The 27,373-nt window shown below is 45.4% G+C and overlaps 2 protein-coding genes across 2 annotated transcripts in view; both read right to left on the minus strand.

The window, feature by feature from the left end:
• Nucleotides 1–4,161: 4,161 nt before the first annotated feature.
• Nucleotides 4,162–16,761, minus strand: LOC306977938 (guanine nucleotide-binding protein G(olf) subunit alpha-like; the record flags this gene model as incomplete). The annotated part of the gene is made up of 12 exons (XM_079576376.1): nucleotides 16,391–16,761; nucleotides 15,484–15,556; nucleotides 14,138–14,192; nucleotides 13,943–14,062; nucleotides 11,092–11,189; nucleotides 10,797–10,851; nucleotides 8,193–8,266; nucleotides 8,068–8,126; nucleotides 7,845–7,965; nucleotides 5,782–5,912; nucleotides 4,855–4,922; nucleotides 4,162–4,308 (listed from the first exon to the last, which is right to left on the minus strand). The coding sequence occupies exons 1-12, from the start codon at nucleotides 16,617–16,619 to the stop codon at nucleotides 4,162–4,164; spliced, it is 1,230 nt and encodes a 409-aa protein (XP_079432502.1). The 5' UTR covers nucleotides 16,620–16,761.
• Nucleotides 16,762–27,141: 10,380 nt separating this feature from the next.
• The window catches only part of LOC306978050 (receptor-type tyrosine-protein phosphatase mu-like), a 61,794-nt gene continuing 61,562 nt past the window's right edge, over nucleotides 27,142–27,373 (minus strand). The window contains exon 20 of the mRNA XM_079576508.1: nucleotides 27,142–27,242. Within this exon, the coding sequence (XP_079432634.1) occupies nucleotides 27,186–27,242 (57 nt within the window). The 3' untranslated portion in view covers nucleotides 27,142–27,185. The remainder of the gene's footprint in view (nucleotides 27,243–27,373) is intronic.

A 27,373-nucleotide genomic window follows, 5' to 3' on the forward strand; every position in this document is an offset into this window, starting at 1 on the left:
AACATGACACCCCCAAAACACTTCATATACTACCTGAAATACTGCATATATCACCCCATAGTACCTCATGAACTGCCCCAAAGTACTGCATATATTACCCCATAGTACCTCATGAACTGCCCCAAAGTACTGCATATACTGCCCTGAAGTACTGCATATACAGCCCTGAAGTAATGCATATATCACCCCATAGTACCTCATGAACTGCCCCAAAGTACTGCATATACTGCCCTGAAGTACTGCATATACAGCCCTGAAGTAATGCATATATCACCCCATAGTACCTCATGAACTGCCCCAAACTACTGCATATACTGCCCTGAAGTACTGCATATACAGCCCTGAAGTAATGCATATATCACCCCATAGTACCTCATGAACTGCCCCAAAGTACTGCATATACTGCTCTGAAGTACTGCATATACAGCCCTGAAATACTGCATATATCACCCCATAGTACCTCATGAACTGCCCCCAAACTACTGCATATATCACCCCATAGTACCTCATGAACTGCCCCCAAACTACTGCATATACTGCCCCAAAGTACCTCATGAACTGCCCCCAAAACACTTCATATACTACCTGAAATACTGCATATGGGGTGATATACCCCATAGTACCTCATGAACTGCCCCAAAGTACTGCATATATCACCCCATAGTACCTCATGAACTGCCCTCAAACTACTGCATATACTGCCCCAAAGTACTGCATATATTACCCCAAAGTACTGCATATATCACCCCATAGTACCTCATGAACTGCCCTCAAACTACTGCATATACTGCCCCAAAGTACTGCATATATTACCCCAAAGTACTGCATATATCACCCCATAGTACCTCATGAACTGCCCTCAAACTACTGCATATACTGCCCCAAAGTACTGAATATACTGCCCCAAAGTACCTTATGAACTGCCCCCAAACTACTGCATATACTGCCCCAAAGTACTGAATATACTGCCCCAAAGTACCTCATGAACTGCCCCAAACTACTGCATATACTGCCCCAAACTACTGCATATACTGCCCCAAAGTACTGCATATATTACCCCATGGTACCTCATGAACTGCCCCAAACTACTGCATATACTGCCCCAAAGTACTGCATATACTGCCCTGAAGTACTGCATATATTACCCCATGGTACCTCATGAACTGCCCCAAACTACTGCATATATTACCCCAAAGTACTTACTCAAATGAAATATATTTAGACCTAATAATGAGATAAATGTTTCCTCTGAGTGTAAATAGAGACAGACTTTATTATAGGGACAGCACAGGTCACATGACAGCACAGGTCACATGACACACATTATTCAAAAACACAAAGGATTTTACAAACATCGATCTGACTCTACTTTGTATAAATAGATAAATATCTGGTTACAGTTTCATTTCTCAAATATATATGTACTCGAGTAACTTTTCTACTTCTACCCGGTAATATTATAACAAAGTATTTTCAGAATGATTTATTTCTACATGTTTGAATTGGGCAAAATGAAATAACTGGTCCGAAAATACGTTTCTCTGAGCGCATCGTTGGGCCAGTGTAACGTCTCATTTGAAAGCTAAGACCAACAAATCTGATCTACTTGTAATCACCTTTTGTTGCTCTTTTGTAGTTTTAAACCTTTACAGCGGCGCAGCAGAACATTAATTACCCTGATTTAGTTTATTGGCTTGTTGCACAGTGTGGCTACGCTAGTTCCCCTGAGCTGAAGTTGTGGGCGCTAGTACTTCCTGTCCGTATTAAATTCCATTAAAATTAGCTTAGACCCGTTTGAATCTTCGTGTTTCCTAAAGACTCTGTGGTGGACAGTGACTTCCTGGTAGATGATCACTTCCTGCAAGTTAACGAGTTGCTGTACAGTGTTAATATTTCCATAGAGGAGACGTCTATATTTATAAGGATCAGTGAATTTGTCTTGAAGCTAAAGGCTAACATTCATTTCATGCATTATACAATTGGAAATAGTGCTTTTATTAACTTTTTTTTTAATAGCATGTTAGCCTTTAGCTTCAAGACAAACTATCAATCCTTTCTGATCACAGGCGTCTCCGATCTGAACTCCTACATCAAGATTTGAACACAGTAAATGATCATCTACTCGGAACTCACCGCCCACCACGTAATCTTTAGAAAATAGGATTATTATTCCAGGAAAAGAATACAGACAGGAAGTACTGGCGCTCACAAGTCCAGGTCAGAGGAACTAGCATAGCCACACCGCGCAACAAGCCAATTGGTTTCTTTGGTCGGGACAGTGCATTTAACCTCTTAACTCCCGCCTGAACCGAGAGGATCTGTTTCCTCACGACGTCAGATTTTTCCATCATTTTGTTGTTGGGTATTCAACTCATTTTTTTTCACTTTTTTGTAATTTTTTCGTCAATTATTTTGCCACATTTTTGTCGTTTTTTTTGTCCAATTTTTATCAAATTTCTGTAATTTTTTTGTCAAATGTTTGTCATTTTTTTCGTACATTTTTGTCAATTTCTTGTGACATTTTTGTGACATTTTTCACACTTTTTCATCAATTTTTCATCACATTTTTGTAATTTTTTTGTCACATTTTTGTCACATTTCCATCATTGTTTTTGTCTCAGTTTTGTTGCTATTTTCTCACCTTTTTTCCAGAAGCTTTTGGATTGGGGTAAAGCCAAACTGGAGAAAATGTGCTCGGTTCAGGTGGGAGTTAAGGGGTTAATGTAGCCTGACTCATTCACCCTGAGCCTATTGTACATGTTTTTAGTGGTAGAGGAAACGGGAGTACAAGGAGGAAGCCTACGCAGACACAGGGAGAACATGCAAAGGCCCCGTCCAGGTGGGAATCGAACCCGGGACCTTCTATCTGTGAAGCACGAGCGCTAACCACTGATGTGCCACTAGTCTGTCGGAAAACAGCCTGCAGGGGGCGCTACAGCACACTCAGGCTTATTATATATATACATAGGGGAGAGTGGGTGAGGCGGGGGGAGTGGGAAGGCGGGGCAGTGGGTGGGTGTGTATGTGAAGTGGGCGTGTCTGTGAAGTGGGCGTGTCTGAAGTGGGCGTGTCGGTGAGGTGGGCGTGTCTGTGAGGTGGGCGTGTCTGTGAAGTGGGCGTGTCTGTGAAGTGGGCGTGTCTGAAGTGGGCGTGTCTGAAGTGGGCGTGTCTGAAGTGGGCGTGTCTGAAGTGGGCGTGTCGGTGAGGTGGGCGTGTCTGTGAAGTGGGTGTGTCGGTGAGGTGGGCGTGTCTGAAGTGGGCGTGTCGGTGAGGTGGGCGTGTCGGTGAGGTGGGCGTGTCTGAAGTGGGCGTGTCTGAAGTGGGCGTGTCTGAAGTGGGCGTGTCGGTGAGGTGGGCGTGTCGGTGAGGTGGGCGGGTCGGTGAGGTGGGCGTGTCTGTGAAGTGGGCGTGTCTGAAGGGGGCGGGGCTACAGCAGCTCGTACTGCCGCAGGTGCATCCTCTGGTGAAGTGGGCATGTCGGTGAAGTGGGCGTGTCGGTGAAGTGGGCGTGTCAGAAGTGGGCGTGTCCCTGAAGGGGGCGGGGCTACAGCAGCTCGTACTCCCGCAGGTGCATCCTCTGGTGATGTGGGCGTGTCTGTGAGGTGGGCGTGTCTGTGATGTGGGCGTGTCTGTGAGGTGGGCGTGTCTGTGAAGTGGGCGTGTCTGAAGTGGGCGGGGCTACAGCAGCTCGTACTGCCGCAGGTGCATCCTCTGGTGAAGTGGGCGTGTCCCTGAAGTGGGCGTGTCGGTGAAGTGGGCGTGTCAGGGAAGTGGGCGGGGCTACAGCAGCTCGTACTGCCGCAGGTGCATCCTCTGGTGAAGTGGGTGTGTCCCTGAAGTGGGCGTGTCGGTGAAGTGGGCGTGTCTGTGAAGTGGGCGTGTCTGAAGGGGGCGGGGCTACAGCAGCTCGTACTGCCGCAGGTGCATCCTCTGGTGAAGTGGGCGTGTCTGTGAGGTGGGCGTGTCAGTGAAGTGGGCGTGTCAGTGAAGTGGGCGTGTCCCTGAAGGGGGCGGGGCTACAGCAGCTCGTACTGCCGCAGGTGCATCCTCTGGTGAAGTGTCGGTGAGGTGGGTGTGTCGGTGAGGTGGGTGTGTCCCTGAAGTGGGCGTGTCTGTGAGGTGGGCGTGTCAGTGAAGTGGGCGTGTCTGAAGGGGGCGGGGCTACAGCAGCTCGTACTGCCGCAGGTGCATCCTCTGGATTATGTCTCGACAGTCGTTGAAGACGCGCCGGATGTTCTCGGTGTCGACGGCGCAGGTGAAGTGAGGATAACAGTAATGTTTCCCCTCACCGCTCGCCGTGCTGATCCTCTGAGGAGAAACCAGAGATAAACTGAGATAAACTGAGATAAACTGAGATAAACCAGAGATAAACCAGAGATAAACCAGGACAAGAGGATAAACCAGAGATAAACCAGAGATAAACCAGGACAAAGTCTGAGATAAACCAGGACAAAGTCTGAGATAAACCAGGACAAAGTCTGAGATAAACCAGGACAAAGTCTGAGATAAACCAGGACTAAGTCTGAGATAAACCAGGACAAAGTCTGAGATAAACCAGGACAAAGTCTGAGATAAACCAGGACAAAGTCTGAGATAAACCAGGACAAAGTCTGAGATAAACCAGAGCAAAGTCTGAGATAAACCAGGACAAAGTCTGAGATAAACCAGGACAAAGTCTGAGATAAACCAGAGCAAAGTCTGAGATAAACCAGGACAAAGTCTGAGATAAACCAGGACAAAGTCTGAGATAAACCAGAGCAAAGTCTGAGATAAACCAGGACAAAGACTGAGATAAACCAGGACAAAGTCTGAGATAAACCAGGTAAAGTCTGAGATAAACCGGGACAAACTTACCAGGAACTCGTCTCTGATGAAGAACTTGGCTCGAGTGACGTTTGGATCTTCGTCGGCGACCGGCTCGGCTGGAACAGAAACAGTTCAGAATAAACTGTGTCGTTTGTCTTTAGCCCAAGAGCGACTCCAACAGAGAATCCAAGTTTTAACATCAGGCTCCACAGAGTTTATCTGAGGTGGTGCGCGTGTTAGCATTAGCAGTATTAGTATTAGTATTAGCATTAGCAGTATTAGTATTAGCATTAGCATTAGCAGTATTATTATTAGCATTAGCAGTATCAGTATTAGCATTAGCATTAGCAGTATTATTATTAGCATTAGCATTAACAGTATTATTATTAGTAGCAGTATTATTATTATTAGTAGTAGCAGTATTAGCATTAGCATTAGCATTAGCAGTATTAGTATTAGCAGTATTAGTATTAGCATTAGCAGTATTAGCATTAGTAGCAGTATTAGTAGTAGTAGTAGCAGTATTAGCATTAGCATTAGCAGTATTAGTAGTAGTAGTAGCAGTAGCAGTATTAGTATTAGCATTAGCAGTATTAGTAGTAAATGGTAAATGGTCTCAACTTATATAGCGTGTAGTATAGTAGTAGTAGCAGTATTAGAATTAGTATTAGCATTAGTATTAGTAGTAGTAGTAGCAGTAGCAGTAGCAGTATTAGCATTAGCATTAGCATTAGCAGTATTAGTCTTAGTATTAGTAGTAGTAGCATTAGCATTAGCAGCAGCAGTAGCAGTAATATTAGCAGTAGTAGCAGTAGTAGCAGCAGTATTAGCATTAGCAGTAGCAGTAGATAGTAGTAGCAGTAGTATTAGCAGTAGCAGTAGTAGCAGTAGCAGATACTAGTAGCAGTAGTAGCAGTAGCAGTAGTAGCAGTAGCAGATACTAGTAGTATTAGCAGTAGTAGTAGTAGTACTCACAGTCTGGCGGGACGCTGTAGTTCGTGTACTCGGGAAAGTAATCCTCCAGTTTGGATTTTCCCGCCAGAATCTTGTCGGCCAAAACGTCCTGTTTGTTCAGGAACAGAATCACAGAGATGGTCTTCAGGAACCTGCCAATCAGAGAGGGGGGAGGGTTTAAACGGACCAATCAGAGAGGGGGAGGGTTTAAACAGACCAATCACAGAGATGGTCTTCAGGAACCTGCCAATCAGAGAGGGGGGAGGGTTTAAACGGACCAATCAGAGAGGGGGAGGGTTTAAACAGACCAATCACAGAGATGGTCTTCAGGAACCTGCCAATCAGAGAGGGGGGAGGGTTTAAACGGACCAATCAGAGAGGGGGGAGGGTTTAAAGGGACCAATCAGAGAGGGGGGAGGGTTTAAAGGGACCAATCAGAGAGGGGGAGGCTTTAAACGGACCAATCAGAGAGGAGGGAGGGTTTAAACGGACCAATCAGAGAGGGGGGAGGGTTTAAACAGACCAATCAGAGAGATGGTCTTCAGGAACCTGCCAATCAGAGAGGGGGAGGGTTTAAACGGACCAATCAGAGAGGAGGGAGGGTTTAAACGGACTAATCACAGAGATGGTCTTCAGGAACCTGCCAATCAGAGAGGGGGAGGGTTTAAACGGACCAATCAGAGAGGAGGGAGGGTTTAAACGGACCAATCAGAGAGGGGGGAGGGTTTAAACGGACTAATCACAGAGATGGTCTTCAGGAACCTGCCAATCAGAGAGGGGGAGGGTTTAAACGGACCAATCAGAGAGGAGGGAGGGTTTAAACGGACTAATCACAGAGATGGTCTTCAGGAACCTGCCAATCAGAGAGGGGGAGGGTTTAAACGGACCAATCAGAGAGGGGGGAGGGTTTAAACAGACTAATCAGAGAGGGGGGAGGGTTTAAACGGACCAATCAGAGAGGGGGGGGTTTAAACAGACCAATCAGAGAGGGGGGAGGGTTTAAACAGACTAATCAGAGAGGGGGAGGGTTTAAACAGACTAATCAGAGAGGGGGGAGGGTTTAAACGGACCAATCAGAGAGGGGGAGGGTTTAAACGGACCAATCAGAGAGAGGGGAGGGTTTAAACGGACCAATCAGAGAGGGGGAGGGTTTAAACGGACCAATCAGAGAGGGGGAGGGTTTAAACAGACCAATCAGAGAGGGGGGAGGGTTTAAACGGACCAATCAGAGAGGGGGAGGGTTTAAACGGACCAATCAGAGAGAGGGGAGGGTTTAAACGGACCAATCAGAGAGGGGGAGGGTTTAAACGGACCAATCAGAGAGGGGGAGGGTTTAAACAGACCAATCAGAGAGGGGGGAGGGTTTAAACGGACCAATCAGAGAGGGGGAGGGTTTAAACAGACCAAACAGAGAGATGGTCTTCAGGAACCTGCCAATCAGAGAGGGGGAGGGTTTAAACAGACCAATCAGAGAGAGGGGAGGGTTTAAACGGACCAATCAGAGAGGGGGAGGGTTTAAACGGACCAATCAGAGAGGGGGAGGGTTTAAACGGACCAATCAGAGAGGGGGGAGGGTTTAAACAGACCAATCAGAGAGAGGGGAGGGTTTAAACGGACCAATCAGAGAGGGGGGAGGGTTTAAACGGACCAATCAGAGAGGGGGGAGGGTTTAAACAGACCAATCAGAGAGAGGGGAGGGTTTAAACAGACCAATCAGAGACAGGGGAGGGTTTAAACGGACCAATCAGAGAGGGGGAGGGTTTAAACAGACCAATCAGAGAGATGGTCTTCAGGAACCTGCCAATCAGAGAGGGGGGAGGGTTTAAACGGACCAATCAGAGAGGGGGAGGGTTTAAACGGACCAATCAGAGAGAGGGGAGGGTTTAAACGGACCAATGAGAGAGATGGTCTTCAGGAACCTGCCAATCAGAGAGGGGGGAGGGTTTAAACAGACCAATCAGAGAGGGGGGAGGGTTTAAACATACCAGTCAGAGAGAGGGGAGGGTTTAAACGGACCAATCAGAGAGGGGGGAGGGTTTAATAAATAAACATGAACAGCTGGAAACATGTGGCTGCTGCGTCACCTGTTGGTCCAGATGGATCTGAACAGGTCCAGGCTCTCCCGCAGGCGGTTGGTGGAGTTGTCCTCTCGGATCACCATGTTGTAGCTGCTGCTCGCCGCCACGAAGATGATGGCCGTCACGTCTGCCACGACAGGACCTTCACATTTACTCACAAACATCTCAGAGGGTTCTTACTCTTCAGCTGAAACATCTGTCTCACTCTGAGCTGAAACATCTGGCTCACCGTTGAAGCACTGGATCCACTTGCGGCGCTCGTCCCTCTGACCCCCGACGTCGAACATGCTGCAGGACGAGAACAACAGTTACTGCGGCTCCTTCAGCACCTGGTCCTGGAGGGTCAGAACTCACTGGAAGTTGACCTTGTCCACCTGGAAACGCGTCTCGAAGATCCCGGAGGTGAGGACTCGGCAGCGCAGCAGGTCCTGGAGCACACGCAGGTTATTCTCACACAGTCAGAGCCGTGGGAGGATGGTTTAGCTAGGGGGCGCTGAGGGACAACATTTACCCCCAAAATACTTCTACCTGTTTATTAACCTCTTAACTCCCGCCCATTTTCTCCAGTTCAGCTTTACCCAAATCCTGTGGGCCAGTGTAACGCCTCATTTGAAAGACCTACAAAACTAAATGGATCTTTTTCCTCACGGCAGATTTTTTTTCAGCACTTTTTTTGTCGGGCAGTCGTCTCATTCTTGTCAAATATTCGTGACTTTTTTGTCACTTTTTCGTCAAATTTTGGGATTTTTTTGGTCATTTTTTTGTCCATTTTTTTTATATTTTTTTGTCCATTTTTTGTTACTTATTGTCATTTTTTCGTCAAATTCTTAATACCTTTTTGTCCATTATTTTCAGATTTTTTCGTCAATTTTATAGATTTTTTTTGTCACTTTTTTCTCAATTTTTTTGTTTTTTTTGTAAATTTTTTGTCAAATTATTCACATTTTTTCGTCAAATTGTCTCATTTTTTCGTCAATTTTTTAGATTTTTTTTGTAGATTTTTTGTCACTTTTTGTCATTTTTTCGTCAAATTCTTATCACCTTTTTGTCAATTTTTTCAGAATTTTTCGTCAATTTTCGTCAAATGTTTTTGTCCATTTTTTGTCCATTTTTTCCTCATTTTTTCTCATTTTTTCGTCAATGTTTTTGATTTTTTTTGTAAATTTTTTGTCAAATTACTTGCATTTTTTCATCAAATTTTCTCACTTTTTTGTCAATTTTTGTCATTTTTGGGAATTTTTTTGTCAAATTGTTGTCACTTTTTCGTCAATGTTTTCTCACTTTTGTCACATTTTCATCCTTGTTTTCGTCTCAGTTTTGTTGCTATTTTCACACCTTTTTCCCAGGAGCTTTTGGATTGGGGTAAAGCTGGAGAAAATGTGCTCGGTTCAGGTGGGAGTTAAGGGGTTGATATTGCCTGCAGTTCACAAACTATCCACCAGGGGGTGCTGCAGCGCCCTCAGCACCCACGGCCTTGAGTCCAGTCATGTCCTGCTCATGTCTCCTCCTGACCTTCCTGACAGGACCTCCCCCCTCCTGCTGTGACCTGGCAGAGAACCCGCCCCAAACCTCCAGGAAACCAAACTGACCTTCTCCAAACTCCACTGAGCTACCACAACCTGAGATGATCAAAGGGAAGCTTCACCAAACTCCTGATCGTTCCAAACAGTGACCTCTAGTGGCAAAGTGTCATTACAGCGTTTCAGGATTTCACCGTGTTATTGATCCGTCTGTGGTTAACCTCTTAACTCCCGCCTGAACCGAGAGGATCTTTTTTCTCACGTCTTCAGATTTTTTTTCCATAATTTTTTTGTTGGGTATTTAACTCATTTTTGTGACTTTTTTTGTCATTTTTTTTAATCACATTTTTGTCATTTTTTTGGACAATTTTTATCACATTTTTCTATTTTTTTTGTCATTTTTTTGGTGAAATTTTTCTCACATTTTTGTCATTTTTTTGTAATTTTTTAGCAATTTTTTGGACAATTTTTTTTAAATATTTAGTCAAATTTTTCTCACATTTTTGCATTTTTTTAAATCACATTTTTGTCATTTTTACTTCAATTTTTTATAAATTTTTTGCCACTTTTTCGTCACATTTCCATCATTGTTTTCGTCTGTTTCGTTGCTATTTTCTCACCTTTTTTCCAGGAGCTTTTGGATTGGGGTAAAGCCAAACTGGAGGAAATGTGCTCGGTTCAGGCGGGAGTTAAGGGGTTAAAGGGGCGAGATACGAGTTAGCCATTGTACGCTCACTACCGCCACCTCAGGTCATACGTGTAACTGCAGCTTCTATATTAAGCTCGTGACTTTCTGTTGTGGTGAACAGGTCTGAGCTCTTCTACACATGAGGACATGGAGGAACATGGAGGGGGAGGGAAATACTTAAACTTTAACATTTTTAAACTCCGCATAGTCCCTTTAAATTAACCACATTTTTTTGTAATTTTTTGGACAATTATCACATTTTTGTATTTTTTTTGTCACATTTCTGTCATTTTTTTGTAATTTTTTGTAATTTTTTCTTCAATTTTTTTCATTTTTGTCAAATTCTTGTCATTTTTTCGTCATTTTTTCGTCACATTTTTGTCACATTTTTGTCATTATTTTGTCAAATTTTCATCAATTTCTTGTCATTTTTTTGTCATTTTTTGTCACATTTTTTGACATTTTTTTGTAATATTTAGTCAAATTTTTATCACATTTTTGTCACATTTTGTCACATTTTTTGGACATTTTTTGGACATTTTTTGGACATTTTTTGGACATTTTTTTGGACATGATTCTGATTCTGTTGCCTTAATGTGTTTGTCCTGACTGAGGTTTGAGGAAATAACATCTGAATTACTGTCATTACACCTGTAACTCATGAACCGGTGCTCGTTCAGAACTGACGATGCAGGGTGCTAGTGTACATGTTTGAGTGTCAGAGTCATGAGTTCGTGTCCCGGGACCTGCCTGGTCTGTGGGCGTGTAGTCCTTCCTCCGCACCGAGTCCAGCCGGTCCAGGAAGCTGCGGAACCAGGACAGTGTTTCAGTAATCCTGCAGAGATCAGACCCTGCCCAGAGTCTGTCCCAGTCTGTCCCAGTCTGACCCAGTCTGTCCCAGTCTGTCCCAGTCTGTCCCAGTCTGTCCCAGTCTGTCCCAGTCTGTCCCAGTCCGTCCCAGTCTGACCCAGTCTGTCCCAGTCCGTCCCAGTCTGACCCAGTCCGTCCCAGTCTGTCCCGGTCCGTCCCACTTTGTCTGACGTACTACTTAGCACAGTCGATGAGCTGATACTCGTTGGCTCGTTCGAAACAGGCTCTGACGCCGTCGTCGTCCCACAAACTCTGAGCGTGTTCGAAAAACTCCTGTAAACAAAAAACAACAACATGTAAACAACAACAACATGTAAACAACAACAACAACATGTAAACGTCAACGAAGACGATAACGATATCTTTTCGTTGACGCCCCTTTTTTTAATGACGATAACGTAACGATGACGATAACGTAACGATGACGATAACGTAACGATGACGATAACGTAACGATGACGAGCTAAAATGAGCTCTTTGGGGACGAGAACCTGGCGAGATGTTCACGAGTTTACGTCAATGAGACGAGACGAAAATGGGAGAAAGTTTTTGGTCAGATCGTTTGTGCACGGAGTGAGAGACACACGGTAAACGTGACCCGGAGGCGCCGTGATGCTCATGATGCGGCGGCGGCGCCTCTTTCTCTCTCTCTCCCCGTGGCGTGCGGTCACTGCTCGTACATCCTCCTCGGAGCGTCTGACATCCAGGTCACAGGGAGTTTATTGTTTCTCAGGACAGTTTTCAACACCGTGGCGTCTGAACGCAGAAGCACGTTGAGGTGCTACGTATGTGCAGACAGCGCGGTTGAAGCGCCGATCAGAGGACGAGGAGAGCTGCGCTTTTGGGAAAAGTCCTGTTCACAGTCGGCCACTTCTGCCAGTGCCTCGTGGTGTCATCGGTTTGTCAAAAGCCAATAGAAGCTTTTATTTATCCCAATTTCCAAGACTTATCGAAATTAATTATCACTTCTTATAATGACACCGACGAAAACTTGACAAAAACCTTTTTAATTTTCGTCTGACTAAAACGTGACTAAAACGATCACATTTTGAAGTGACTAAAATGTGACTAAACCTAAAAGCATTTTCGTCCAAAAGACTAAAACTAAAACAGCCCTGCTCGGCTCTAATGAGTCTTTAATAAGTCTTTAATGAGTCTTTACTGAAGAGCGGCTGCTTCCTGTCTGTCTCCGACACCTGCCTCCTGTCGGCCAATCACAGCGCCCCGAGAGGCCGCGCTAACGAGGCCCTGGTGACATCACGGATCAGAGGAGAGTCACACACTAAGCACACGCTAAAGACACGCCAACAACATCACGGATCAGAGGAGAGTCACACACTTAGCACACGCTAATGACACGCCAACAACATCACGGATCGGGGAGAGTCCCCGTCGAGCGGCGCTAAGCACACGCTAAAGACACACGCTAAAGACACGCCAACAACATCACGGATCAGAGGAGAGTCACACACTAAGCACACGCTAATGACACACGCTAAAGACACACTCACGACGTGTTTAAGGACTGTTCAAAAACACGGGTCAGGCCTCGAGCCCCGCCTCCTCAGGACCCGCCCCCTCAGGACCCGCCCCCTCAGGACCGCCCCCTCAGGACCCGCCTCCTCAGGACCCGCCCCCTCAGGACCCGCCCCCTCAGGACACACAGTTTTACTCCAGGGTTCATTTGGGTCAAGACTTTGTTCTTGTCCTTCAGTGATGATTACAAATGTTATTACTCCTGCATTAATACTGTGGCGACTCTGCCCCCTTACGACCCGACCCGACCCGACCCGACCTGACCCGACCCGACCTGACCCAGCCTGATCCGACCCAACCCGACCCAACCCAACCCGACCCAAACCGATCCGACCCAACCCGACCCGACCCGACCAGACCCAAACCGATCAAACCCGACCCAACCCAACCCGACCCAAACCGATCCGACCCAACCCAACCCGACCCGACCAGACCCAAACCGATCAAACCCGACCCAACCCAACCCGACCCAAACCGATCCGACCCGACCCAACCCGACCCAACCCGACCCGACCAGACCCAAACCGATCAAACCCGACCCAACCCGACCCAACCCGACCCGACCCGACCCAACCCGACCCAACCCGACCCAACCCGACCCAACCCGACCCGACCAGACCCAAACCGATCAAACCCGACCCAACCCGACCCGACCAGACCCAAACCGATCAAACCCGACCCAACCCGACCCGACCAGACCCAAACCGATCAAACCCGACCCAACCCAACCCGACCCGACCAGACCCAAACCGATCAAACCCGACCCAACCCAACCCGACCCAAACCGATCCGACCCGACCCGACCCAACCCGACCCAACCCGACCCGACCAGACCCAAACCGATCCGACCCAACCCGACCCGACCCAACCCGACCCAAACCGACCCGACCCAACCAGACCCAAACCGATCCGACCCAAACCGATCCGACCCGACCCAACCCGACCCGACCCGACCCAAACCGATCCGACCCAACCCGACCCGACCAGACCCAAACCGATCAAACCCGACCCAACCCGACCCAACCCGACCCAACCCGACCCAACCCGACCCAACCCAACCCGACCCAACCCGATCCGACCCGATCCGATCCGACCCGACCCGACCCAACCCGACCCAACCCGACCCGACCCAACCCGACCCAACCCGATCCGACCCGATCCGATCCGACCCGACCCGACCCGATCCGACCCAACCCGACCCGACCCAACCCGACCCGACCCAACCCAACCCAACCCGACCCAACCCGACCCAACCCGACCCAACCCGACCCAACCCAACCCGACCCAACCCGATCCGACCCGACCCGACCCGACCCGACCCGACCCGACCCAACCCGACCCAACCCGACCCGACCCGACCCGACCCGACCCAACCCGACCCGACCCGATCCAACCCGATCCGACCCAGCCTGACCCGACCTGCCCCTTCTCACAGACCCAGCTCTCTGCCGTGTCTGTTCGGTGGAAGTACCTCCTCCGTGTGTTCGTACCTCGGTGCACTCGAAGTCGGACAGTGGAGCGATGCCTCTGATATAATCCACTCTGCTCTGGTTCTGAGGGTCCCCCAGGGCCACAGGGGGCGCCAGCGAGCTCATGGCCGTGATGATGGTCTGAGGAAGAGCAGAGAGAGTTCATGTTAGTATTGTTAAAGACAAACAAACGCATCTGAGGAGGAGGAGACTCACCACGATGGCGTCCTTCACGTTCTTACGAATGTCCTGGACCTTCTGCTGCTTCTCCCTGAAACAGAACCAGAGGTCTGAGGTTCCATCCTGAAACTGACTCTGCAGAAACTAACTCTACAGAAACAAACTCTGCAGAAACAAACTCTGCAGAAACAAACTCTGCAGAAACAAACTCTGCAGAAACAAACTCTGCAGAAACTAACTCTGCAGAAACTAACTCTGCAGAAACTAACTCTGCAGAAACAAACTCTGCAGAAACTGACTCTGCAGAAACTGACTCTGCAGAAACTGACTCTGCAGAAACAAACTCTGCAGAAACTGACTCTGCAGAAACAAACTCGGCAGAAACAAACTCTGCAGAAACAAACTCTGCAGAAACAAACTCTGCAGAAACTAACTCTGCAGAAACTGACTCTGCAGAAACTAACTCTGCAGAAACTGACTCTGCAGAAACAAACTCTGCAGAAACTAACTCTGCAGAAACTGACTCTGCAGAAACTGACTCTGCAGAAACTGACTCTGCAGAAACTAACTCTGTAGAAACTAACTCTGCAGAAACTGACTCAGCAGAAACAAACTCTGCAGAAACTAACTCTGCAGAAACTGACTCAGCAGAAACAAACTCTGCAGAAACAAACTCTGCAGAAACTAACTCTGCAGAGAGCTCAGCATCTCCTCAGCTGACGGGCTCTGCTCTTAAAGGTCTGATCTTTAAGTTCAGGTCTTTAAGTTCAGATCTTTAAGTTCTTTAAGTTCAGGTCTTTAAGTTCAGATCTTTAAGTTCATATCTTTAAGTTCTTTAAGTTCAAATCTTTAAGTTCTTTAAGTTCAGATCTTTAAGTTCTTTAAGTTCAGATCTTTAAGTTCTTTAAGTTCAGTTCTTTAAGTTCTTTAAGTTCAGATCTTTAAGTTCTTTAAGTTCAGTTCTTTAAGTTCAAATCTTTAAGTTCTTTAAGTTCATATCTTTAAGTTCTTTAAGTTCAAATCTTTAAGTTCTTTAAGTTCAGATCTTTAAGTTCTTTAAGTTCAGATCTTTAAGTTCTTTAAGTTCAGTTCTTTAAGTTCTTTAAGTTCAGATCTTTAAGTTCTTTAAGTTCAGTTCTTTAAGTTCAAATCTTTAAGTTCTTTAAGTTCAGATCTTTAAGTTCTTTAAGTTCAGTTCTTTAAGTTCTTTAAGTTCAGATCTTTAAGTTCAGATCTTTAAGTTCTTTAAGTTCAGATCTTTAAGTTCAGATCTTTAAGTTCAGATCTTTAAGTTCAGATCTTTAAGTTCAGATCTTTAAGTTCGGCTCCGTCTCTTTTGTTTAAAGCTGTTTCTGAATAAAGAATAAAATGGTGAAACTGACTCTGTGTTGAAGCCGTCGACGTGAAGGATCCGCATCTGTTTGACGATGGTGCTTTTCCCCGATTCACCTGCTCCTGAACAACAACACCACAAAACAAACACAACAACACAACACGACAAAACAATGACAACACAACACCACAACACCACAACAAACCACCACAACACCACAAAACAAACACAACAACACCACAAAACAACAACACAAACACGACAACAGCCATGACAACAGAACAAAACAAACACCACAACACCACAACACAACACCACAAAACAACAAAACAAACAAAACAGCAGCCACGGCACGACAAAAACCAACACAGAAACAGAAGACGGTCAGGACTGAGCGAAACACTTTATATTTTAGAACAACAGTGTCGTCTGTAAATAATCACAGTAAATAATCTGAGCTGGGACTCGAACTCATGACCCTGAGGAGGATATTCTGCATCAGTGACTTTATCTTGATGTGAGTGAAACTGGATTCGTCTGAGTAACGTTTGAGAATCAGTCTCGTTGGTTCAGTTTCATTAAAACAGAAAGAAACAAGTTTCATTTAAAGGGGGGTATTCTGCAAAATGGCCTTTTTCCAGCTTTCCATCCTGTTATTCTGTCACTCCCTCATTAAAAACATGGCTGAAGTGTTGCCTTGGCACATTCACGTATTTCTGAGTAATCTGTAAAAACTCTGATGGCGGCCATTTTAGGGATAGGTTTGCCTGAGTCCTCCTAGGAACGCCCCCACCTCCTGGAGACGCCTCCGAGCTTTGGTCACCAGCCGAGTAACCAACCACTGCTCCTCAGCAGAACAGTGTGTGTGTGTGTGTGTGTGTGCGCGTGTGCGCGTGTGCGCGTGTGTGCGTGCGTGTGCGTGTGCGTGTGCGTGTGTGTGTGTGTGTGTGTCTCACCGAGCAGCAGCAGTCTGTGTGTGGCCTTGTACGCCTGTCGCTCTTTCTGAAGTTGACGCTCGATCTTTTTATTGGCCTCACGTTTGGCTTTTTCATCCAGACGCTCCTCCTCCGTCTGACCCCCGAGACATCCCATAATACTCCTACAAACACACGTGTTACAGACTAACCACTGACATCCCATAATACTCCTACAAACACACGTGTTACAGACTAACCACTGAGACATCCCATAATACTCCTACAAACACACGTGTTACAGACTAACCACTGAGACATCCCATAATACTCCTACAAACACACGTGTTACAGACTAACCACTGACATCCCATAATACTCCTACAAACACACGTGTTACAGACTAACCACTGAGCCACTCACCTGTAGTTTCAGGCGGTTTCTCTGATCTGCATCCTGAAACAAAGAAAACATTTGTCATGTGTTTTCGTCACATGTTTTCGTCACGTGTTTTTTTCACGTGTTTTCGTCATGTGTTTTTTTCACGTGTTTTTTTCTCGTGTTTTCGTCACGTGTTTTCGTCACGTGTTTTTTTCACGTGTTTTCGTCACGTGTTTTCGTCACGTGTTTTCGTCACGTGTTTTCGTCACGTTTTTTTCACGTGTTTCTGTCACGTGTTTTTTTCGCGTGTTTTTGTCACGTGTTTTCGTCACGTGTTTTTGTCACATGTTTTTTTCGCGTGTTTTTGTCACGTGTTTTCGTCACGTGTTTTTGTCACATGTTTTTTTCACGTGTTTTCGTCACGTTTTCGTCACGTGTTTTTTTCACGTGTTTTCGTCACGTGTTTTTTTCACGTTTTTTTGACGTGTTTTTGTCACATTTTCGTCACGTGTTTTTTTCACGTGTTTTCGTCACGTGTTTTCGTCACGTGTTTTCGTCACGTTTTTTTCACGTGTTTCTGTCACGTGTTTTTTTCGCGTGTTTTTGTCACGTGTTTTTGTCACATGTTTTTTTCACGTGTTTTTGTCACGTGTTTGTCACGTGTTTTTGTCACATGTTTTTTTCACGTGTTTTCGTCACGTTTTCGTCACGTGTTTTTTTCACGTGTTTTCGTCACGTGTTTTTGTCACGTTTTTTTCACGTGTTTTCGTCACGTTTTCGTCACGTGTTTTTTTCACGTGTTTTCGTCACGTGTTTCTGTCACGTGTTTTCGTCACGTGTTTTCGTCACATTTTTTTCACGTGTTTTTGTCACATGTTTTTATCGCCACGTTTTTTTCACGTGTTTTTGTCACGTGTTTTTTTCGCGTGTTTTTTTCACGTGTTTTTTTCACGTGTTTTCGTCACGTGTTTTCGTCACGTGTTTTTGTCACATGTTTTTTTCACATGTTTTTTTCACGTGTTTTCGTCACGTGTTTTCGTCACGTGTTTTCGTCACGTGTTTTCGTCACGTGTTTTCGTCACGTGTTTTTGTCACGTTTTTTTCACGTGTTTTCGTCACGTGTTTTTTTCACGTGTTTTCGTCACGTGTTTCTGTCACGTGTTTTTGTCACGTGTTTTCGTCACGTGTTTTTGTCACATGTTTTTTTCGCGTGTTTTTGTCACGTGTTTTCGTCACGTGTTTTTGTCACGTTTTTTTCACGTGTTTTTGTCACATTTTCGTCACGTGTTTTTTTCACGTGTTTTCGTCACGTGTTTTCGTCATGTTTTTTTCACGTGTTTCTGTCACGTGTTTTTTTCGCGTGTTTTTGTCACGTGTTTTTGTCACATGTTTTTTTCGCGTGTTTTTGTCACGTGTTTTTTTCGCGTGTTTTTGTCACGTGTTTTTGTCACATGTTTTTTTCGCGTGTTTTTGTCACGTGTTTTCGTCACGTGTTTTTGTCACATGTTTTTTTCACGTGTTTTCGTCACGTTTTCGTCACGTGTTTTTTTCACGTGTTTTCGTCACGTGTTTTTGTCACGTTTTTTTCACGTGTTTTCGTCACGTTTTCGTCACGTGTTTTTTTCACGTGTTTTCGTCACATGTTTCTGTCACGTGTTTTCGTCACGTGTTTTCGTCACATTTTTTTCGTCACATTTTTTTCACGTGTTTTTGTCACATGTTTTTATCGCCACGTTTTTTTCACGTGTTTTTGTCACGTGTTTTTTTCGCGTGTTTTTTTCACGTGTTTTCGTCACGTGTTTTCGTCACGTGTTTTTGTCACATGTTTTTTTCACGTGTTTTTTTCACGTGTTTTCGTCACGTGTTTTCGTCACGTGTTTTCGTCACGTGTTTTCGTCACGTGTTTTTGTCACGTTTTTTTCACGTGTTTTCGTCACGTTTTCGTCACGTGTTTTTTTCACGTGTTTTCGTCACGTGTTTCTGTCACGTGTTTTCGTCACGTGTTTTCGTCACGTGTTTTCGTCACGTGTTTTTTTCACGTGTTTTCGTCACGTGTTTTCGTCACGTTTTTTTCACGTGTTTTTGTCACGTTTTTTTCGCGTGTTTTTTTCACGTGTTTTTTTCACGTGTTTTCGTCACGTGTTTTCGTCACGTGTTTTTGTCACATGTTTTTTTCACGTGTTTTTTTCACGTGTTTTCGTCACGTGTTTTCGTCACGTGTTTTCATCACGTGTTTCTGTCACGTGTTTTTTTCGCGTGTTTTTGTCACGTGTTTTCGTCACGTGTTTTCATCACATGTTTTTTTCGCGTGTTTTTGTCACGTGTTTTTGTCACATGTTTTTTTCGCGTGTTTTTGTCACGTGTTTTCGTCACGTGTTTTTGTCACATGTTTTTGTCACATGTTTTTTTTGCGTGTTTTTGTCACGTGTTTTCGTCACGTGTTTTCATCACGTGTTTTCGTCACGTGTTTCTGTCACGTGTTTTTTTCGCGTGTTTTTGTCACATGTTTTTTTCGCGTGTTTTTGTCACGTGTTTTTTTTCACGTGTTTTCGTCACGTTTTCGTCACATGTTTCTGTCACATGTTTTTTTCACGTGTTTTTGTCACGTGTTTTCGTCACGTGTTTTTGTCACATGTTTTTTTCACGTGTTTTCGTCACGTTTTTGTCACGTGTTTTCGTCACGTGTTTTTGTCACATGTTTTTTTCACGTGTTTTCGTCACGTGTTTTCGTCACGTGTTTTCATCACGTGTTTCTGTCACGTGTTTTTTTCGCGTGTTTTTGTCACGTGTTTTCGTCACGTGTTTTCATCACATGTTTTTTTCGCGTGTTTTTGTCACGTGTTTTTGTCACATGTTTTTTTCGCGTGTTTTTGTCACGTGTTTTCGTCACGTGTTTTTGTCACATGTTTTTGTCACATGTTTTTTTTGCGTGTTTTTGTCACGTGTTTTCGTCACGTGTTTTCATCACGTGTTTTCGTCACGTGTTTCTGTCACGTGTTTTTTTCGCGTGTTTTTGTCACATGTTTTTTTCGCGTGTTTTTGTCACGTGTTTTTTTTCACGTGTTTTCGTCACGTTTTCGTCACATGTTTCTGTCACATGTTTTTTTCACGTGTTTTTGTCACGTGTTTTCGTCACGTGTTTTTGTCACATGTTTTTTTCACGTGTTTTCGTCACGTTTTTGTCACGTGTTTTCGTCACGTGTTTTTGTCACATGTTTTTTTCACGTGTTTCGTCACATGTTTTTTTCACGTGTTTTCGTCACATGTTTTTGTCACGTGTTTTCGTCACGTGTTTTTGTCACGTGTTTTTTTCACGTGTTTTCGTCACGTTTTCGTCACATGTTTCTGTCACGTGTTTTCTCTGGTCAGAGTCTCAGGCTGCAGTGATGATCGTACAGACCATGTGACCTCCTACAGTCGTGTCATGGCGGCTCGGTGGCTCAGTAGTTAGAGCTTGTGCTTCACAGCGAGAAGGTCCCGGGTTCGATTCCCACCTGGACGGGGCCTTTGCATGTTCTCCCCGTGTCTGTGTAGGTTTCCTCTACCACTAAAAACATGTACAATAGGCTCAGGATGAATGATGTGAGTGATCGTATGGTGGTGTCAGAGGGACGGTTCTGTCAGTCTCCCCCAGGGGGCGCTGAAGCTACAAGCGTAGTTTAACCCCCCAGTGTGGAGGGAACGTCCAACTGTCTCATGTAAAACGCTTTGTGACCCAGTCTGTGAAAGGAGCTCTTTAAATAAACTTCTTCTTCTTCTACAAGGTCAAACACGCCTCGCTCAGCTCATGATCAGGTCAGTTTGGTAAAGCTCTGACCCTCAGCCTGAAGTAAAGCTCTGACCCTCAGCCTGAAGTAAAGCTCTGACCATCAGCCTGAAGTAAAGCTCTGACCCTCAGCCTGAAGTAAAGCTCTGACCCTCAGCCTGAAGTAAAGCTCTGACCCTCAGCCTGAAGTAAAGCTCTGACTCTCAGCCTGAAGTAAAGCTCTGACTCTCAGCCTGAAGTAAAGCTCTGACTCTCAGCCTGAAGTAAAGCTCTGACTCTCAGCCTGAAGTAAAGCTCTGACTCTCAGCCTGAAGTAAAGCTCTGACCCTCAGCCTGAAGTAAAGCTCTGACTCTCAGCCTGAAGTAAAGCTCTGACTCTCAGCCTGAAGTAAAGCTCTGACTCTCAGCCTGAAGTAAAGCTCTGACTCTCAGCCTGAAGTAAAGCTCTGACTCTCAGCCTGAAGTAAAGCTCTGACCCTCAGCCTGAAGTAAAGCTCTGACTCTCAGCCTGAAGTAAAGCTCTGACCCGGAGGAACCTGCATTCTGGAATCTGAGGACTGGACGGTCTGTGATCTCGGCCCGTCTGCTGAGGGATTCTTCTGCCCTGGGTCTCTATAGCCTGTCCGTCCATGGGAGTGGATCTCTCCTTCTGTGGTTCTCCCCAAGGTTTCTCTTTTCTCCTGCCGGGTTTGTGAGTTTTTCCTCGCCGTGCTGGAGAGTCTAAGGACGGGGGACGCCCACGCCGCTCGTCGCTGCCTCCTATTGGACATTATATTTGCCTGGATTCACCTGAACTTTAAACTGTCATATTTATTGCTCTGTTTTATCGCCTGAATGTTTGTTTGTTCTGTTGTGATTTTGAGCGAAACAAAACCTTAAACAGATAAACATGAACCCGGCGCCCGCAGGCGGACGTGCCCCCGGTGTACATGTTGTAGGAGGCGTTTAGGGCTCATTAGTCTGTGTGTTTTCGAGCAGCGTTTCCTCCGGGACAAAGTCGTCTCCGAGTCGAGTTTCCAACGCAAACAAAGCGGCGCCGCGGGAGGAGACGGGCGCCGCGGGAAACGCCGAGATCATCAGAGCCACACACGAGACGCTAATGACGGCGAGGCTCCGGGACACCTGCAGGGCGGCTTTACCCAAACCTGGACACCTGCAGGGCGGCTTTACCCAAATCCAAAACCGCCAAAACAAATCCAGAAGATGTGACACAAATGTGAAGAAAACGCAACAGAAAAAAACACAAATCATCTTAGCTCAGGTCTTGAAGGTCTTAGCTTTCAAATGATTGTCTCCACTGGCCTGAAGCCTGTGAGCTGTTAGATTTGGGTAAAGCCGTGAGAGGTGAAAGCCACACATGGTTGTAGAGTGTAGTTAAATTACAGTTTGATTGTAGAGAAAGTGAACTCTGACCTGAGCGAAGCGTCTCCGGCGGCGATGTCTCTCTCTCTCCTGCGCCTCGCCCCGGCCTCGCTCGCCCCTCTCTCTCTCTCTGTGTGGGCGGAGTCAGACGCTCCTCCCGCCCTCCTCCTCCCGTCCTCCTCCTCCCGTCCTCCGGGGGACGCTCATGTCTCACAAACAAACGCCTCGCGGGAAAAACACGCTCCAGCTCGGATACAAACACTGTCACTTTAACCCCGCCCCCCCCTCAGCGAGAGCATCCTCTGCAGTGTGGCTTTACCCAAATCTAAAAGAAAAGACTTTAAATGTACCATCAGTTTTGCAGGTCTTAGCTTGTTTGCTTTAACCCTTGTGGACATTTTTGTACGTTTTGTCTGTGTTGCAGCTTCAGGTGTGAATTTCTGCAGGAAATGTTCTTTTGTTTCTTTGTTTTTCTCTCGGGTCTTTTATTCTGGAGATTTTCTACACGTCGCCCCCCAGTGGACAAAAATGTAAACGCCTAAAAACAGCCAGAAAATCAACACTTTTAAATATTTTTTTCCAGTTCTTTTCGCATAAATCACATGGACGACTTGAAACTTTTCCAAAACTACCAAACATGATTTTAATCCTTAAAATCCAGTTTCAAAAGTTAAAACTGAAAAACATTGTTCCACAAAAACACTTGAGTGATTATATTTGTAATAATAAACTGTGGAGCCGAGTTTGTGAAATGGATTTAAAGACATTTATAGTTTTTCTTTCTGTGAAAATGGCAGCGGCTGAAACAGTGACTTCCATTATACATGTTTTCTTTGCTCTTCCAGAGCCGTTTAAAACTTCACTCTTTACAGCGTCGGAGTTTCATTTGGAAGAAAAGGAGTGAAATATAATAATATTACCGAGTTTCATCAGACTGGAGCTCATTCCCACACAATAAAATCACTGTGTTTTCTCCTGGTGAATATAATGGAAATAAGTAATACTGTAAGTAAGGGATAATGTGTAGAACGCTGGTCATTATCGGGAAAATAAGCACCGACAGGAAGAACGGTCTTGTTTGGCCCTGAAGGTGCTTATTTTCCCGATAATGACCAGCGTTCTGTACATTATCCGCTTATTATTCGGCCATTTGCAACTGAACACACACAACATAAACTTCTACACTTTTATGAAGGTCAAAGGTTTATTTAATGACTTCAGGGACAGATAGTTCGGCAACGTTTTGCTAGGCTAGAAGCAGCACGGCTAGCAGCTAGCCTAGCTCCTTAGCTGAAGGTGCAGTTGGAGGAGGTGGTGAATCTTAAAGTCAGACTCACGATTCCCCGACTTCTCTCTCAGTGACGGGACAGATAGTGTCGCTGCTACGTACGTGTGGAGTGATATGAAAACACCAACTCAGAGGAACTTTATCAGGAAATAATGACCGGGAGAACGATGGGAAATCCCATTCAAATCAACAGAGCTTCTGCTGACGCTGTGAAGAGCCGGATAATAAATAATAATAAATCTCACTGAAATACGACATGAAGTCACTCGATCTGTGACGTCCGGTTTCATTTGGAGGAAAATGAGTGAAATTCTGCATTTTTCCTGTATAGTTTCTGTGATCGCCAGAGCGCGGTGGGCGGAGCCTAAACTCATTCATGAGTTTTTTGTGCTAAAGTCTTAACGATCAGCTGAAAGTGACGTCAACACAGAAAAACCTGGACATAAAGCTGGATTTACTCTGTGTTTCCTCAGGTTTACACAGACTTTTCTGCTTCTGATCCTGATGTGACTGAGCCGTTTCTGTGTCTGAGATTCTAAACTGTAAAAATCTATAATAAACATTATTGTCGATAAATCACTCGTTCATTTTAAAAATATTCATATATTTTATAGAAAACACAAAGACAAACAGATCCTGTGTAACACAAGGGTTAATGATGTGTTTTCAGTCCTGTTAGTGAAGTATCGTCATTAACGTGACACAAACAAACACACACACATGTGGAGCTGAGCAGCTGAAAGGTTCTTCATGTCTTCACACGGAGCTCCTTCAGGTTAAAGATATTTATTATTATATTTATATATTTAAGAAATGACCACGTGACTCCCGCTCTCACGTGTTGATGAACTTTAAATGTTTGGCTCTTACCTGCAGTCCGTGCGTGTGCTCGTGCGCTCGTGCGTGTGTGTTCGCGCGCACGTGTCCCGCATCTGCACTAATGAGACTCACCTGTTTGCTTCATTCTGCCTTCAGAATAAAAGTGCGCTTCCGGTCTGACACTTTCACAACAAAAGGCCAGGGGGGGGGGCATGTTTAACCTTTGACCCCCCCGCCTTAGTACGGTGTGTGTGTGAACTTGTGACTTTGTAAAAATGAATAAAACATGGTGTAAATTCTGCCTCTCAGCCTCTGGAGTTTGACAAAAAGGAAAACTAAAACAAAAAAATAATAATAAAAATAAATAAATAAATAATAATAATAATAATAATAATAATAATAATAATAATAATAATAATAATAATAATAAAAAATAAATAAATAAAATAAAATAAAAAACAAACTAAAAAAAATAAATAAAAAACTAAAAAAACTAAAATAAAACACAAAAAAATAAAAACAAACTTAGCTGAGAAAAGTTAATTCTGGTGAGAATGAAATACAAAAGTTTCATATTTGGGGGAATGATTGAAAGTTTGTGAAAAGCAAAAGGGAAACACCAGGACCTTAGAATAAACGTCACGTGGGCAGGGCGCCCTCTGGTGGCCGCCCTGGGTACTGCGCACTGGGAGAGAGGACGGCTGTGGATCCTCAGTGGCGTCTCGACTACGTCATCACGTCTCGCCAAACTTTATTAGTTTGAACTCACTTTAAAAAAGTTTTGTTCCACATTTGTGCAAAAAATAATAGTAATAAAATCATGGATAGAAGTAAAGAGGTTTATATCAAGTTAATAAACAGACTCATGGGGCTCAGTGAGTCTGCAGTCGAGAAACTGGACCTGCTAAATATATTTAAAGGGGGGTATTCTGCAAAATGGACTTTTTCCAGCTTTCCATCATGTTATTCTGTCACTCCCTCATTAAAAACATGGCTGAAGTGTTGCCTTGGCACATTCACGTATTTCTGAGTAATCTGTAAAAACTCTGATGGCGGCCATTTTAGGGATAGGTTTGCCTGAGTCCTCCTAGGAACGCCCCCACCTCCTGGAGACGCCTCCGAGCTTTGGTCACCAGCCGAGTAACCAACCACTGCTCCTCAGCAGAACCCCCTCCCCACTGATGCCACAGACAGCGTGTGGAGGGGGCGTGTCTAAAGGCTCAGAGGTTCTTAAAGAGACAGAGGCCGATTTCAAGACATTCACTACAGCCATTTTGAGAGAGACATTTTATACAATGTGTTTTCTGTTTTCTGTTTGTAATGTTACTTAAACCTAAAAACTGATGCACTGTAATATGTTTTAGCTCTTACGGTGGTGATATACGGAGATCTCACTGGAAATAAAACGTAAAAAAGGCATATCCCACTTGTCCACGTATCCATTCAGCTGGGAGCTACAGGCAGTATGAACAGCGTCCTGGCCTGTTGTTTTTGTTAGCATAGACTGACAGCGGAGATAAATGCTAACGGCGCAGCAGCTACGCTAACCCTGAACACCCACTTTAGTAAATGTGACTTTTTTAGCGGCGCTTTTGGCTCGTGAGTCTGAGAAACAAGTCGGTTCAGGAACTCTGACTTTCACAAACACTGATCGTTTTATTACATAGTTTTAAACTGTTTTTGTTTCTCACACATTAGCCGCTATGCTAGCACCTGGAAGTGGTGACGTCACACTTAACATACATGACTCACTGAAGCAGCAGCAGCATGGGGAAGAACAGCGCCACGGAGCATTAGTGGAGACATGGTGTAACTGCAGCTCCAAAATCTTACTGTGAAGTTTATCAGAATGTCTCAGTTCACCGGGGGCCCCTCCCTGTGGGGGCCCCAGGCAGCCTCATGGTAAGCCACGCCTCCTCTCATAAACTGTGTGTGTGTGTGTGCGTGTGTGTGTGTGAGTGAACGGCTCCCCCTTCAGGACAGACACAGTCAGTGCACGGCTCACTTTATTCCACACATTTTTAAATAAGTTTTTTTTTTTTACAGCCAGAGGAAAAACAAGGAAAACTACATCTCCCAGAATGCAACAGGAATAAATACTCTGTGTTCATATGTACAGTATGCACAGGTCACATGACACGACGGAAACAAAACATGTACAACAGCACGTGCAAACCCCTGGGACTTTCAGAAGAAAAGCGTTGGAGGAAGGATTTCAAACCCCGCCTCCAACCCAAACCCCGCCTCCAACCGAGGGCTCGGCTTTACCCCAATCCTAACCCCGCCTCCAACCGAGGGCTCGGCTTTACCCCAATCCAAGCCCCGCCTCCCAATCAGAACCCCGCCTCCCAATCCAAGCCCCGCCTCCAACTGAGGGTTCAGCTTTACCCCAATCCAAACCCCGCCTCCCAATCCAAATCCCGCCTCCAACCGAGGGTTCGGCTTTACCCCAATCCAAACCCCGCCTCCCAATCCAAGCCCCGCCTCCAACCGAGTGTTCGGCTTTACCCCAACCCAAACCCCGCCTCCAACCGAGTGCTCGGCTTTACCCCAATCCCAAAGGTCCCGCCTCATTTGAAAGCTAAGACCTGAACCGATCGTTTTCGTCCCTTTACTGTTTTTCTTTGGTCGTTTATTTGTTGTTTTTAGATTGGGGTAAAGCTGAAGTCGGCGTGGGCGGAGCTTCAGCATCATGTGATATAAAGTAAGGGAATAATGAAGGTTCACGATACAGTGTTCAGTCAAATGTAAAAGTCTTAAATACGTGTGGGGGGACAGCAGGGGGCGCTGTGACAACAGGGGGCGCTGTGACAGCAGGGGGCGCTGTGACAACAGGGGGCGCTGTGACACCGACACCCACAAACCAGGGCAAAAGGAAAGGTCTGTGAGGGAAGCTCTTCCTCAGTGCTCTTGCTCAGTGCTCCTCCTCTTCCTCAGTGCTCCTCCTCCTCTTCCTCCTCCTCCTCTTCCTCAGTGCTCTTCCTCCTCCTCTTCCTCAGTGCTCTTCCTCCTCCTCCTCCTCTTCCTCAGTGCTCTTCCTCCTCCTCTTCCTCCTCTTCCTCAGTGCTCTTCCTCCTCCTCTTCCTCCTCCTCCTCTTCCTCAGTGCTGCTCTTCCTCAGTGCTCCTCCTCTTCTTCTCCTCCCCTTCCTCAGTGCTCTTCTTCCTCAGTGCTCTTCCTCTCCTCCTCCTCTTCCTCAGTAGTGTCTCCTTTGTTTCAGTTTTAGGCAGAAAAATTCAAATACTCCAGCGCCACTTCATAACAGAACTTGTACTGCTCCTGCAACAGAAGCAAGAAGTATTAGTAGTAGTATTCGCAGTAGTAGTAGTATTAGCAGTAGCAGTATTAGTAGTAGTAGCAGTATTAGCAGTAGTAGTAGTATTAGCAGTAGTAGCAGTATTAGCAGTAGC

This window comes from Gobius niger, assembly GCF_951799975.1.
Source record: "Gobius niger genome assembly, chromosome: 18".
In the NCBI taxonomy this organism is placed as follows: Eukaryota; Metazoa; Chordata; class Actinopteri; order Gobiiformes; family Gobiidae; genus Gobius; species Gobius niger.